This window comes from Siphateles boraxobius, unplaced genomic scaffold, assembly GCF_051911475.1.
Source record: "Siphateles boraxobius isolate OS27281-9 unplaced genomic scaffold, OSU_SipBor_1 26, whole genome shotgun sequence".
NCBI classification, from domain to species: domain Eukaryota; kingdom Metazoa; phylum Chordata; class Actinopteri; order Cypriniformes; family Leuciscidae; genus Siphateles; species Siphateles boraxobius.
Window position 1 is genome coordinate 20,012,057 of NW_027508876.1, and position 11,858 is coordinate 20,023,914.

An 11,858-nucleotide genomic window follows, 5' to 3' on the forward strand; every position below is an offset into this window, starting at 1 on the left:
AGTTCTCACTCTCTGGATGCTGCTCTGACAGGCTTTCTGAAGCCACCTCAGCTGTAGCTGGAAGCTACACTCACCTCTGTTCCTAAAGCACACACATACACACAGAGACTGAGTTTCTCGTTCAGAACTTTTTCAGAAAAAGATTCATTTTATTGTTCATTTATTCAATAGCAGTGCATTACAAAACAGGACTGCAGTGTTACTATAGTACATAGTATCAGAATTACCATAGTGCTTTGATATAGGTATGGGTAGTTGACATTAAATACTCTGGAAAGTTGACATGTCCTTTGGTGTGATGCAATATAATTAATCTAAATCTATTCTAAAGTCATGGCTGATGGCTGGCTGGGCTCTATGATGTCCACTGGAGGATTTGATTGCAGGATTGGCCTTAATGGGCACAGAGATTGTGGAACAGGCTTCCTCTTTCTTCTTCAACGTTGATGGAAGAACCAGTTATCCACAATACATACTCTATGTACGGGGGTAGGGAACATCTGGACTCACCCATTGGCATGATGTTCATGTTCAAAACATTACTTTTTTTTAGTGAATCTTCATTTTGAGTTCTTCACATTATGATGGAGCACAGACTCCACAACAAATGTCTCATCCCTGTAATAAATATACAATTTGATCTATGAATCTAAATCACATTACTATAGAAAAATCATGGTACAATTTTCTAAGGAGAAGCAAAATGTTTCAAGTATCCGAATTTGAAGGTGCCAGAAAGCTACACTACATTCAACAAGACAATAACAACCAGTGAGCCCTCATGGTGACAAATCCATCAACAAAAATAAAAAGATGAGACCAGACCACCCTGATTTACTGTGTGTGTGTGTGTGTGTGTGTGTGTGTGTGTGTGTGTGTGTGTGTGTGTGTGTGTGTGTGTGTGTGTGTGTGTGTGTGTGTGTGTGTGTGTGTGTGTGTGTGTGTGTGTGTGTGTGTGTGTGTGTGTGTTCTCTCTCGGATGCAGTGCAGTGACAACGGCACAAGCCACCTCTCAAAGCTGTTAAGGGCCTTTCTTCCAGCGCCACATAAAGTAAGACATTAATTCAGTATTAATTATACAACACGTCAAACTACATCACAGTCCCGGCTCCCCCGGAGTCTCTCGAGCGTTCTTAATGACAGTAATTACCACTCATAAAAAGAGCCATCTAAAATTAACATTTCTTCTCCGCCTTGATAGAGAAAATGTAAATAGCAGTGAAGTACAGATGTTATGATTAGGTCCAAATTGCACATCGTTCTTTTGTTTCCATGTGTGTCGGACAGAACAATGGCAACTTGACAAAAGCACCACAGGCCAAATTTCTTAAAGGAGGGGGAATGCAGACCACTTCAGGAGGGAACCTGTTTAACATTTAGATTGTTTCTCCTAATGGGGGGTGCAGGGCAAGATATGTGTGTGTGTGTGTGTGTGTGTGTGTGTGTGTGTGTGTGTGTGTGTGTGTGTGTGTGTGTGTGTGTGTGTGTGTGTGTGTGTGTGTGTTTGTGCATGTGCGTGCGTGCATGCGTGTGTGTGTGTGTGTGTGTGTGTGTGATTGTGTGTGTGTGTGATTGTGTGTGTGTGTGTGTGTGTGTGTGTGTGTGTGTGTGTGTGTGTGTGTGTGTGTGTGTGTGTGTGTGTGTGTGTGTTTGTGTGTGTGTGTGTGGCTGTACAGTTCTGTGTAGCAGCATAGTGTACAATGAAATGAAAGAGAAGATAATGTTGTCCACTAAAGTAAGATTTGTTTGCTGATCCCACAGAACAGGGGTAACATTGTGTGACATTATAATATGCTTTCTTTGTATAAATCAAACAAATCTGGTTGAGACAGGTTCAGTTTGGATAATTTAACATCCAACATTTAGCAATAGCATTGTTATGGGCCACAACTAAGATGACCTTCTAATCAGCTGCTTAAAACAAAGTAGAATATCATGAAACTTAGCCATCTTGCCCCAATACTTGGTTAAGGTAAAATTATTGCATTTTGCAGAATATGCTAAATAAATCTGATATACAAAAGTTTGGGGTCAGTAAGATTTTTAAATGTTTTTGTGAAAAAAGTGTCACCAAGGCTGTATTATATTTTATCAAAATAAGGTAAAATTAAATATTATTATAAAGATGAAATATTATTACAATTTAAAATACCTGTTCCCTTTCAGTCGCTCACGTTCTGCGTAGTCGACGTGTAGACGTTAAACATTTGTTTGTTTAAATGGGGAAAAATCGAAGATAACGTCAGTAGACTATGGAGTGCCGCACGGATCGGTGTTAGGCCCTCTGCTATTCTCAATATATATGCTGCCACTTGGTAATATTATAAGAAAACATGGAATTAATTTCCACTGTTATGCTGATGACACTCAATTATATATTTCATCACGGCCAGATGAAAACACTAATGGCGCTTTTCCACTACACAGTACCAGCTCGACTCGGCTCGGCTCGACTCGACTCGACTCGCCTTTGTTTGGTTTTCCACTGTGTAAAAGTTGTACCTGTACCTGCTTTTGGGTACTTGTTTTCGTACCACCTCCGGCGAGGTTCTGAGCGAGCTGAGGCGATACTAAAATGTGACGTAATACAATGCCAACTGCTGATTGGTCAGAGAGAATCGTCACTATTCACTGCGTCATCATTGCACGCGGCAGACGGAGTATCCAGAATAACCCCGCCATTTTTAAATAGTTTGCCCAGATATACTAAACAACTTACTACTATTATTATGGCAACTCGGAAGAATACGCCGTGGTCCAACGAGGAGGTGCAGACTTTCCTTTGTTTGGTTGCCGAAGAAACGATCCAGCGAGAGCTTGATGGGGCAACGAGGAACGAAAAAGTGTATCAAGAAATCTCCGAACTGCTGTCCACACATGGCTACAACAGGACTTTCCAGCAATGTAGGGAAAAGTAAAAAAAAACTGAAAAGTGACTACAGAGCTGTAAAGGACCACAACGGCCGCAGTGGTTCAAACCGAAAAAGCTGGAAGTGGTACGAACAGATGGACGGTATCTACGGCCATAGACCGGCGAGCAACGGGAGGGAGGGTGGACTTGACTCGGCCACCAGTTTGTTGGAGTCGCTGATGGAGGATGGTAAGTGTTTTTAGGTTACCTTACATTAATCCTGTAGGCGCACTCTGCTTGAGAGTTTTGTTTTCTGTAGGCTGGCTTTTGAAAAGCTGAAGCTCACTTATAACAACGAAGACTGTAAACTTGTGTCGCAGATAACAATTGCTGCTACCTCTAACTAGTTGATAACTATCTGCCATTGCTATTTTCGTATTGTGTTGACGTTTGTATGATCTTTCTATCTAGATTCCTTTTCGACGAGCGAGAATGGTTCAGTGACTCCCACTGATGCCACGTCGGCACCAGAACCAGCGGCACCATCGACACCAACAAGATCGACACCGAGACCCGCAGCAGCGTCGACACCGGCAACCGGTTAGTATAATTGGAGAAAAAGTTAACTCCTCTACCCTTTTGTCTGTGAATCTATACACACTTATTAATATATCATTAATCGTATCAATAACTCATTAATATAACGTAAACTTACTTGCATAACAACAGGAAGCATTCCCAGTTATGGGAATGCAGGATTCATCAATAAACCTGTTCAGTATTTTTATAACTTTCCAGACGTACACAGTGTACACCTATACTGTACACATGGTATTTTAAAGTTGACATTTACTGAAATAGTTGGGCCCAGATGTTAAGTCGTTATATACTATATAAGTAATAGTAAGTTGTGGGCTTGTCTTTTTTTTTATGTTGAAGCTGTAATGATAATACATGTGAACAATTTACAACACACACAACCTTTGAATGTAACGTGACTTGTAACGTGGCCAGGACGGAGGAAACGAAAGAGGGAACAGGAGCATCTGACTGTCCTGAGGGAGATGCAGACATCGGATGTCGAGCAGCTGGAGTTGAACCGGGCACAGCGGGAGCGTCATTTACAGATGGCACTCGATGATTCAGCACATGCCCGAGAACTAGAAGCGGCTTTAAGGAGAGAGGAGATTGCTGCAATGTCGTCCTTCAACCAGGCCTTTCTGGGAACCCTGAGCCAGCTTGTCCAGGCACTGAACCGGCGGGATGCTGTTCCACCGCCCTTGGACTGAAACCCCTTTGTTTATTTTAATTTAATATTTGCACTACATGTAACATATGTATATAGTTGGATGTGTGAATTTATATTAATGTTATATTTTTCTTCTATTTGTATGCGTGTTTAAATAAAACCTTTTTGAAACTTATTACAAACAGTGTCTTTTTTTTGATGGTTTGCTTTTTTACAAGGGTTTGAACAAGTATGTTCAGATTTTATACTGTGATAACCTTTAATGAAAAACAGCAGAGACAACATATTTAATGATAATGTATTTATTTAGCAATTAAAATAACGCATCAGACCCTCCCGTACATCTCTGCCCTCCTCCTCAACACCCTGTGCCACTGGCACCACAGGCTCTGCTGCTGCAGGTGCATCCCAGTCATTGTCATAGTCCTCTCCATGACTCTCACAAAGGTTATGCAAAGCACAGCAAGTAAGAATCATAGATTTCACGATTGTAACATCACAGTCATTTCTTTTCATGAGGCAACGCCACCTTCCCTTCAGTCTACCAAAAGCGTTTTCAACCACTACCCGTGCTCGATATATTTTTTTGTTGTAGATGCTGTTCTACTGTCAGCCGTCCAGTGTCAGTGAATGGCTTTAGGAGCCAGTTCTGCAGGGGATAGGCAGAATCTCCCAGGATGTAGTAGGCAACATTCACCCCACCAATATTCCTGGTGTAAGCTGGAAAGTGGTTGCCACGGCTGGCCAACTCCCACAATGTGGACAGTCTTAAAACACGAGCATCGTGCAAGCTGCCAGGCAGTCCTGCAAACACGTTCCAGAACAGTCCTTTTCCATCTACAACACCTTGAAGGACGATGGAGTGCCAACCTTTACGGTTGAAATAGTCACAGTGGTACTCCTGTGGTGCCAAAATGGGTATGTGTGACCCATCAATAGCACCAACACACTGCGGGAGCCCCCATCTGTTCTCAATATAGGCAGCCATTTCTTCAAACTTCTCCTGGTCTGGGTAACGGATTTGTTCGGGAACCAACAACGTTTCTGCAGCAGCAGTGAACTCTTGAACACACCGGCAAACAGTTGTTATGCTTACTCCGAAAAGATGGCCGACAGTTCTGTACTCTGAACCAGTTGCAAGCTTCCATAGAGCGATGGCCACTCTCTTCTTTAGAGGAACACACTTGCGGAAGCTTGTGTCTTGTTTCTCCATCACTGGACGCAGTTTGTTGTACAAATATATGAATGTTTCTTCCGACATTCTGAAGTTCTGAACCCACTGCGCGTTTGTGAAACCAGGAACAATAACATCCCACCACTCGGTAGCTCGGTTGAAAGCCCAAACAGACGGTCTGCCGCGGCGACTTTGCAAAGCGAAACAGATCTGAAACACATAAACCATGCACATTTTAGTACGTAATACTGGTAGCTATAAAGTTGATTAAATACTTTGCATATAGTATAGTATTTACACATATGCAAACGTTAGCTATGTTAGCATAACTTACCCTCTTGCGTCAGCTTTGAACAACCGGATTCGTCTCATAGTCTGAACTCTGTAGTAATTCCCAAACTCTCCTGTTTTTTTCAGCAGTGTTTTGTTTTGCTGCCCTCAGCCTCTCATGAAACAATGTTTGTCTTCTTGATGTGAGAAACAGCCACATCCCGAGGATCAAAAACAGCATACACTCCATTTCCTCCATTGTCCTGTGTGTGTGGGTAGCGGATGTGTGTCGCGTATAAGATTACGTCACGGCAGTTTCCTGCGGCGTCGCTATGACGACCGGGTACTTTTTGTGGCGGTACTATCTGCAATGGAAAACGGAGCGAAAAGCGAGCCGAGTCGAGGCAAGCCGAGGCGAGTCGAACCGAGTCGAGCTGGTATTGGTAATGGAAAAGCACCATAACTTATCTAATTTGACAGAGTGTCTCAAAGATATAAAATGCTGGATGACGCGTAATTTCCTGCTACTAAATTCAGATAAAACGGAGGTATTACTTATTGGTCCAAAAAACTACCCACAAAATCACTTACAATACAACTTTAATATAGAAGGATGTCCTGTTACTTTATCAACTTCAGTAAAAGACCTGGGAGGTATACTAGACCGCAACTTGTCTTTCGAAAATCATATTTCATATGTTACAAGAACAGCCTTTTTCCACCTTAGAAACATTACAAAGCTACGTAACATGCTATCTGTTTCTGATGCAGAAAAGTTAGTTCATGCATTCATGATCTCGACACTAGATTACTGTAATGCTTTATTAGCTGGCTGTCCTGCATCCTCAATAAACAAGCTACAGTTAGTGCAAAATGCAGCTGCTAGAGTTCTTACTAGGTCAAGAAAATATGATCATATAACACCAATTTTATCATCTCTACACTGGTTACCTATTAAGTTCCGTATCAATTACAAAGTACTATTACTGACCTATAAAGCCCTAAATGGTTTAGCTCCTGTGTATTTAATGGACCTTCTATCGCCCTACAATCCATCGCGTTCTTTAAGATCACTAAATTCGAGGCTTCTGGTCATTCCTAGGATATCTAAGTCCACTAAAGGAGGGAGGGCGTTCTCACATTTAGCTCCAAAACTCTGGAATAGCCTTCCTTATATAGTTTGAGGCTCAGACTCGCTGTCCCAGTTTAAAACTAGATTAAAGACGCATCTCTTTAGCAAAGCATTTACATAATGCTTACCTTTTATACCACTGCTGAATCAGATCAAATGCATTTAATATTATAAAACTTGATGAGTCTGTAGGTTATTTGTATAGGTTGCATAGTATTTACAGTCATTACGTTCTTGTGTATATTGCGTGAATGACGGGTGGTTGGGCAGATATTGTGTTTTGCGGTAGGTGGTATGCCATACGGAACCGTTGCCACTGAAACTGATATTAACGCACCAGTGGGGCTCGACAGCCTTAGTCAAACGGGTCGGCGCGTATGGTTGGGTTGCGGAGAGATTGTGAGATTGTGGTTAGGTCTCAGCAGCAGGAGGGATGTAGAGGTCAGTAAGCAGGGCTGAGTTGAGTGGGGGACGGAGGGGGATGACTCTGGGAAGCAAGAATCACTGTCTTCTTTTTTTTATCATTTACGCCCGTATTATGGAAATCATTATGAACTGCAGCTACGCTAATTATTTTCCCTTTTTGCTTTTCTGCTGTTATCTCGGGACGCGAGTCCCGAGAAAAACGGCGTTCGTCAGCTCCAGTTTGTATCCAGCCTCTCATGGAGACTTCAGATGCACCCAATCACAAAGCCTGTGAAGAGACGACTCAACACCGGAGATATGGACCCTCTATGGTGGACGGCACTGATCCTCAACAACTCGTCTCAACACCGGCGTGATTACTTGGACTTCCAAAAGATGGAAATGGATAAATATTCTAAATGTTCCGATCCAATCTGACTTGTAATGCTGCCCGAATCATGAATCATGCACTGTTCCTTCGTTGGCCAGTGGAGAACTGGCCCTCCGACTGAGTCTGGTTTCTCCCAAGGTTTTTTTCTCCATTCTGTCACCTGATGGAGTTTTGGTTCCTTGCCACTGTTGCCTTGGCTTTTGGCTTGCTTAGTTGGCGACATTTAATATTCAATAATATTATTGATCTGCCTTACTTAAGGTGGACTTTAACGCAATTTTCTTTTAGAAACAAACTTTGTTATATTATTTTCATGTTATCACTGTGAAGCTGCTTTGATACAATCTGTATTGTAAAAAGCGCTATATAGATAAAGGTGACTTGACTTGACTAGACTGATTGGGATCACGCTTAGGGAGCCTGTCATCTTCGAGTATTGATAAAACGAGCCACTGCACATTGATGTGCGAGCTTTGCATCTCACGCTCCGCCCTGCAGCGCGGGTATAAATACGGAAGTAGATGCACGCACCAGTTGTCTTTTGCTTCGGAGCCGATCAGTCTTCATGTCGATGTCTCTGAAGAGTGTTGTTATATTACAACGAGCGAGTGTGTCGGCGCTTCTTCAGGAAGTCTCTCCCGGTCCTGGTGGTTCTACAGCGCGAGTGCAGCGGTGGTCGCGAGCCTTCTGAGCTCTCAACTGTTGTTTTAACAGCATCACAATTCTTTGCTTGTGTTTGTTTGTCTGATGGCCGGTTGAGGGCGAAGAAAGTGAGTGCTTCACTGGTACAGGCTGCACCATCCCTGTCAGTGTTGCCGCAATCATTCCCCTGTGTGCTCCGGCACTGGTGAGAGTTTTCATTTCCTGAAAGAGCAACATGGGTGCGTTTGCGTCTTTTTCAAGATGTCATTCCATCCGTGCGTTTCTGGATGCGGTCGTTCCCTGTCCCCCTCTGACGTTCACAATTGTTGCAACACATGTTCGGGCTTACGGCTCGTGAAGCAGCTTTTGTGGATGGTTCATGTTCTCATTGCGGGAATATGACTGTCTCGGTGTTGAGATCGAGACACGCCTTTGTCCGCGAAGGTGGAGTCCCCAATACCACACCCCACCCTAGGGTGCCGTGTGGGATGGGTGATCGGTGGATAGTGATGGAATACCCGCCCGGTAACCATTCCCTGTGGGCTCCTCACTCCTCCAACACACCACAGCCAGGGAAGTCCCCAGTTGAGCGTGCTGGTCCCTCTGTAATAGACCGACCAGCCATTTCATTCGGGGCCCCTCCAGAGGACAGGATGCCGATTGCAGCATCAGAGGGTGAGCTGGCCTCTGGAGATGATGACTCGGCTGCGTTATCTCCCTTTGGGAGTGTAACGTTGCACGAGCCAGATCCAGGAATATCAGCAATGCTGAAAAGGGCCGCCGAGGCTGTCGGGCTCGACACCGTGTCCCGCTCAGTCTCTGTCGGATAATTGGTTTCTCGGGGCAGGCTGCGCTGGTTCTCAGCCCCCCTCCCAGTGCCTTTCTTTCCCGAAGTGCATGTCGTGGACGGCACCTTTTACTGCTAGAAACTGCCTAGATAGCTCCTCCCCCCTCACTACCCTTGATGGAGGAGCAGTGAAGGGTTACCTCTTGGACGGGTGATCCTCGTGTCCCCTCTCAGGCCTGTGAGTTCTCGTCCATTCTTACGGGCAGAGCTTACAAAGCCTGTGGGCAAGCCGCTTCCTCTTTGCATGCCATGGTGTTGCTAAAGGTTGCATGGTGTTGCTATCAGGCCAAGGCACTCACGGACATGCATGAGGGTAGCCTAGACTGTGCGCTCTTGAGTGAGCTCCGCACTGCAACCGACTTGGCTCTCCGGGGCACGAGCGTTGCGGCTTGCGCGATCGGTCTAGTGATGTTCACCCTGGTGGTCCAGGAGCGCCATCGTTGGCTCAGCCTGGTTAATATGGCGGATGCAGACAAGGTTCGGTTCCTGGACTCCCCAATTTCCGAGGTTGGGCTGTTCAGCGACGCGGTGGAGAACTGCGCCCAACAGTTCTCTGCTTCCCAAGCACAGACGGAGACCATCCGGCACATACTGCCCTGGCGGCTCGCAGCTGCCTCCACCCCCCTGCCGCCGCAGCCTCCACCCAGACCTCAGCGTTGACCCAACCGCACGCAGGCCGTCCAGCCTGTCTCAGGCGCTGTCTCAAACCAGGTGGCAAGCGTAAGACTAAGCGTCCCCTGTAAAGCCTTGCAACCCTCAGCCCCCTCTTGTGTCACCAGCCGGCACCCAGGTGCGGTTCGGGGACCCGATTACCCCTTCTCCCGTACCTTTTGCTGACCCATGTAGACAGGTAAGTGTTGCACTGCACACTCAGACCCCGCTTCGGGCCTCCCCCGGGCCTTCCGAGCCAGGTCCCTGTCCTCCACCTCGCTACCCCACCCCTGGCACGTCTGTAGTGCCTCTGGTCCCCTTGGCCTGGTTTGTGGAAGCCTGGAGAGTGCTTCCCAAGCGGTCCAGTTGGCTCCTCCGTACCATCAGACTTGGCTACACAACCAGGTGTCCGCCCAAGTTCAGCGGCGTTCGTTACACTTCGGTGTTGAGCGAACATGCCCCTGTCATGCGCACGGAGATCACAGTCCAACTGGCTAAGGATGGAATAGAGCCGGTTCCTCTAGTCGATTTAAGACCGGCTTCTACAGCACGTACTTCAGTGTACCCAAGAAAGGTGGTGGGTTACGGCCAATCTTGGACCTGCGAGTTTTGAATCGGGCCCTTCACAAGCTTCCGTTTAAAATGTTAATGCAGAGACGCATTTTCGAATGCATCCGTCCCCGAGATTGGTTTGAAGTGATCGACCTGAAGGACACGTACTTTCATGTCTCTATCCTACCGCAACACAGGCCATTCCTGCGCTACACGTTTGAGGGTTTGAGGGTCGAGCGTATCAGCACAAAGTCCTACCCTTCTGGCTGGCCCTGTCGCCCCGCTTCTTTACAAAGGTCGCGGAGGCGGCTATTGCTCCCATGAGTATGGTGTCCGTTTTCTCAACTATCTCGACGACTGGCTCATACTAGCTCACTCTCGAGAACAATTGTGCGAACACAGGGACTTGACAGTTGGGTCTTCGTGTCAACTGGGAAAAGAGCAAACTCGCCCCCGTGCTGAGGATCGATTTTTTTCACCATTTATTTGAAATATAAATCTTTTGAAACATAATATAAATGTATTTACTGTCACTTTTGATCAATGTAATGTATCCTTGTTGAATAAAAGTATTAATTTATTAAAAAAAAAATCTTACTAATCCCAAACTTTTGAACAGTACTGTGTATTTGTCATTTTTTTAAAGGTGTCATTAACCCCTTACCAGACAGACCCAATTTTGGCATGTGGGGCATACATGACATACCCAAAACAAAAAAGGTTGCTGCTCATAAGTCATTCTGAATAGACACATAACCAACTCTTGAGAGTTTACAGTTCAAGACTCATAATTAATCAGACTGTTATTAATATTGAGATATAGAAGGTCAAACATAAAAACAAAAACAAAAAAATATTAAGAATATATTTATTAAATGTATAAAAATAGTATATGAATGTAGTATAAGAACTTATGATCACAACTTAAGTGTAGCCACACGTGTGGTCATGTTTCATTTCAAATATAAAAAATATAAAACATATTCTGTTAAATTAATATGAATAATAACAGAAAAAAGTGAATGAGGTACTGCTTAATTACATTAGGTTATGATGAAAAATTAAGATGCTGAAGATCCCGCAGTAAATAACAAACCCAAGGTAAGTATAAATGATGGGGTCATTGTACCATACATACACTATTTCCCCCTAAGTAAACAACAAAAAGAGTGAAAATATGCTCAAGTGAGACTTTCTGGTCTTGTAAAAACATGTATCGAATGCAAATGTTCACTTTGGAGCCTTAAGTAAACTGATAAGACTATTTCCATCATTGTAGATGACAAGGCATATCTCCTCCCAGCCTGTCTGTTTCTCAGTCTCCCTTACTGATGGTTAATAAATATGGGATTGCTAATCTGGTACGATTTTCTCTGCCCTGGCTACGTCCATCACGCTGTCACCTGCCCCCATATGTTTGACAGTTGATTCTGCCTCATCAAAGCCAACACAGCAAAATCACTTTCCCTTCTGCAGCCAAATCCACTTCTGGATCCAATAAGTGGCATTTCTGTATGCATACAGAGAGAGACGGAAGAGAGAGACAGAAAGAGAGAGACAGCAAGAATCAAACCAAGAAGAGAGATTAAAGAAAGGCGATTAAGAGAGAAGGAAACACACACAGCGTTGACTACAGTGTGTCAATTACTGCTGCACTACAGAGTGCTTTAGAGGACCTTGTCTAATGTATGTTA

At 44.6% G+C, this 11,858-nt stretch overlaps 1 protein-coding gene across 1 annotated transcript; it reads left to right on the forward strand.

Moving 5' to 3' along the window:
• The first annotated feature begins 2,819 nt into the window (after positions 1-2,819).
• Positions 2,820-4,148, forward strand: LOC143751496 (uncharacterized). The gene is made up of 3 exons (XM_077244059.1): positions 2,820-3,100; positions 3,323-3,451; positions 3,866-4,148. The coding sequence occupies exons 1-3, from the start codon at positions 2,821-2,823 to the stop codon at positions 4,138-4,140; spliced, it is 684 nt and encodes a 227-aa protein (XP_077100174.1). The 5' UTR covers position 2,820; the 3' UTR covers positions 4,141-4,148.
• Positions 4,149-11,858: the final 7,710 nt, after the last annotated feature.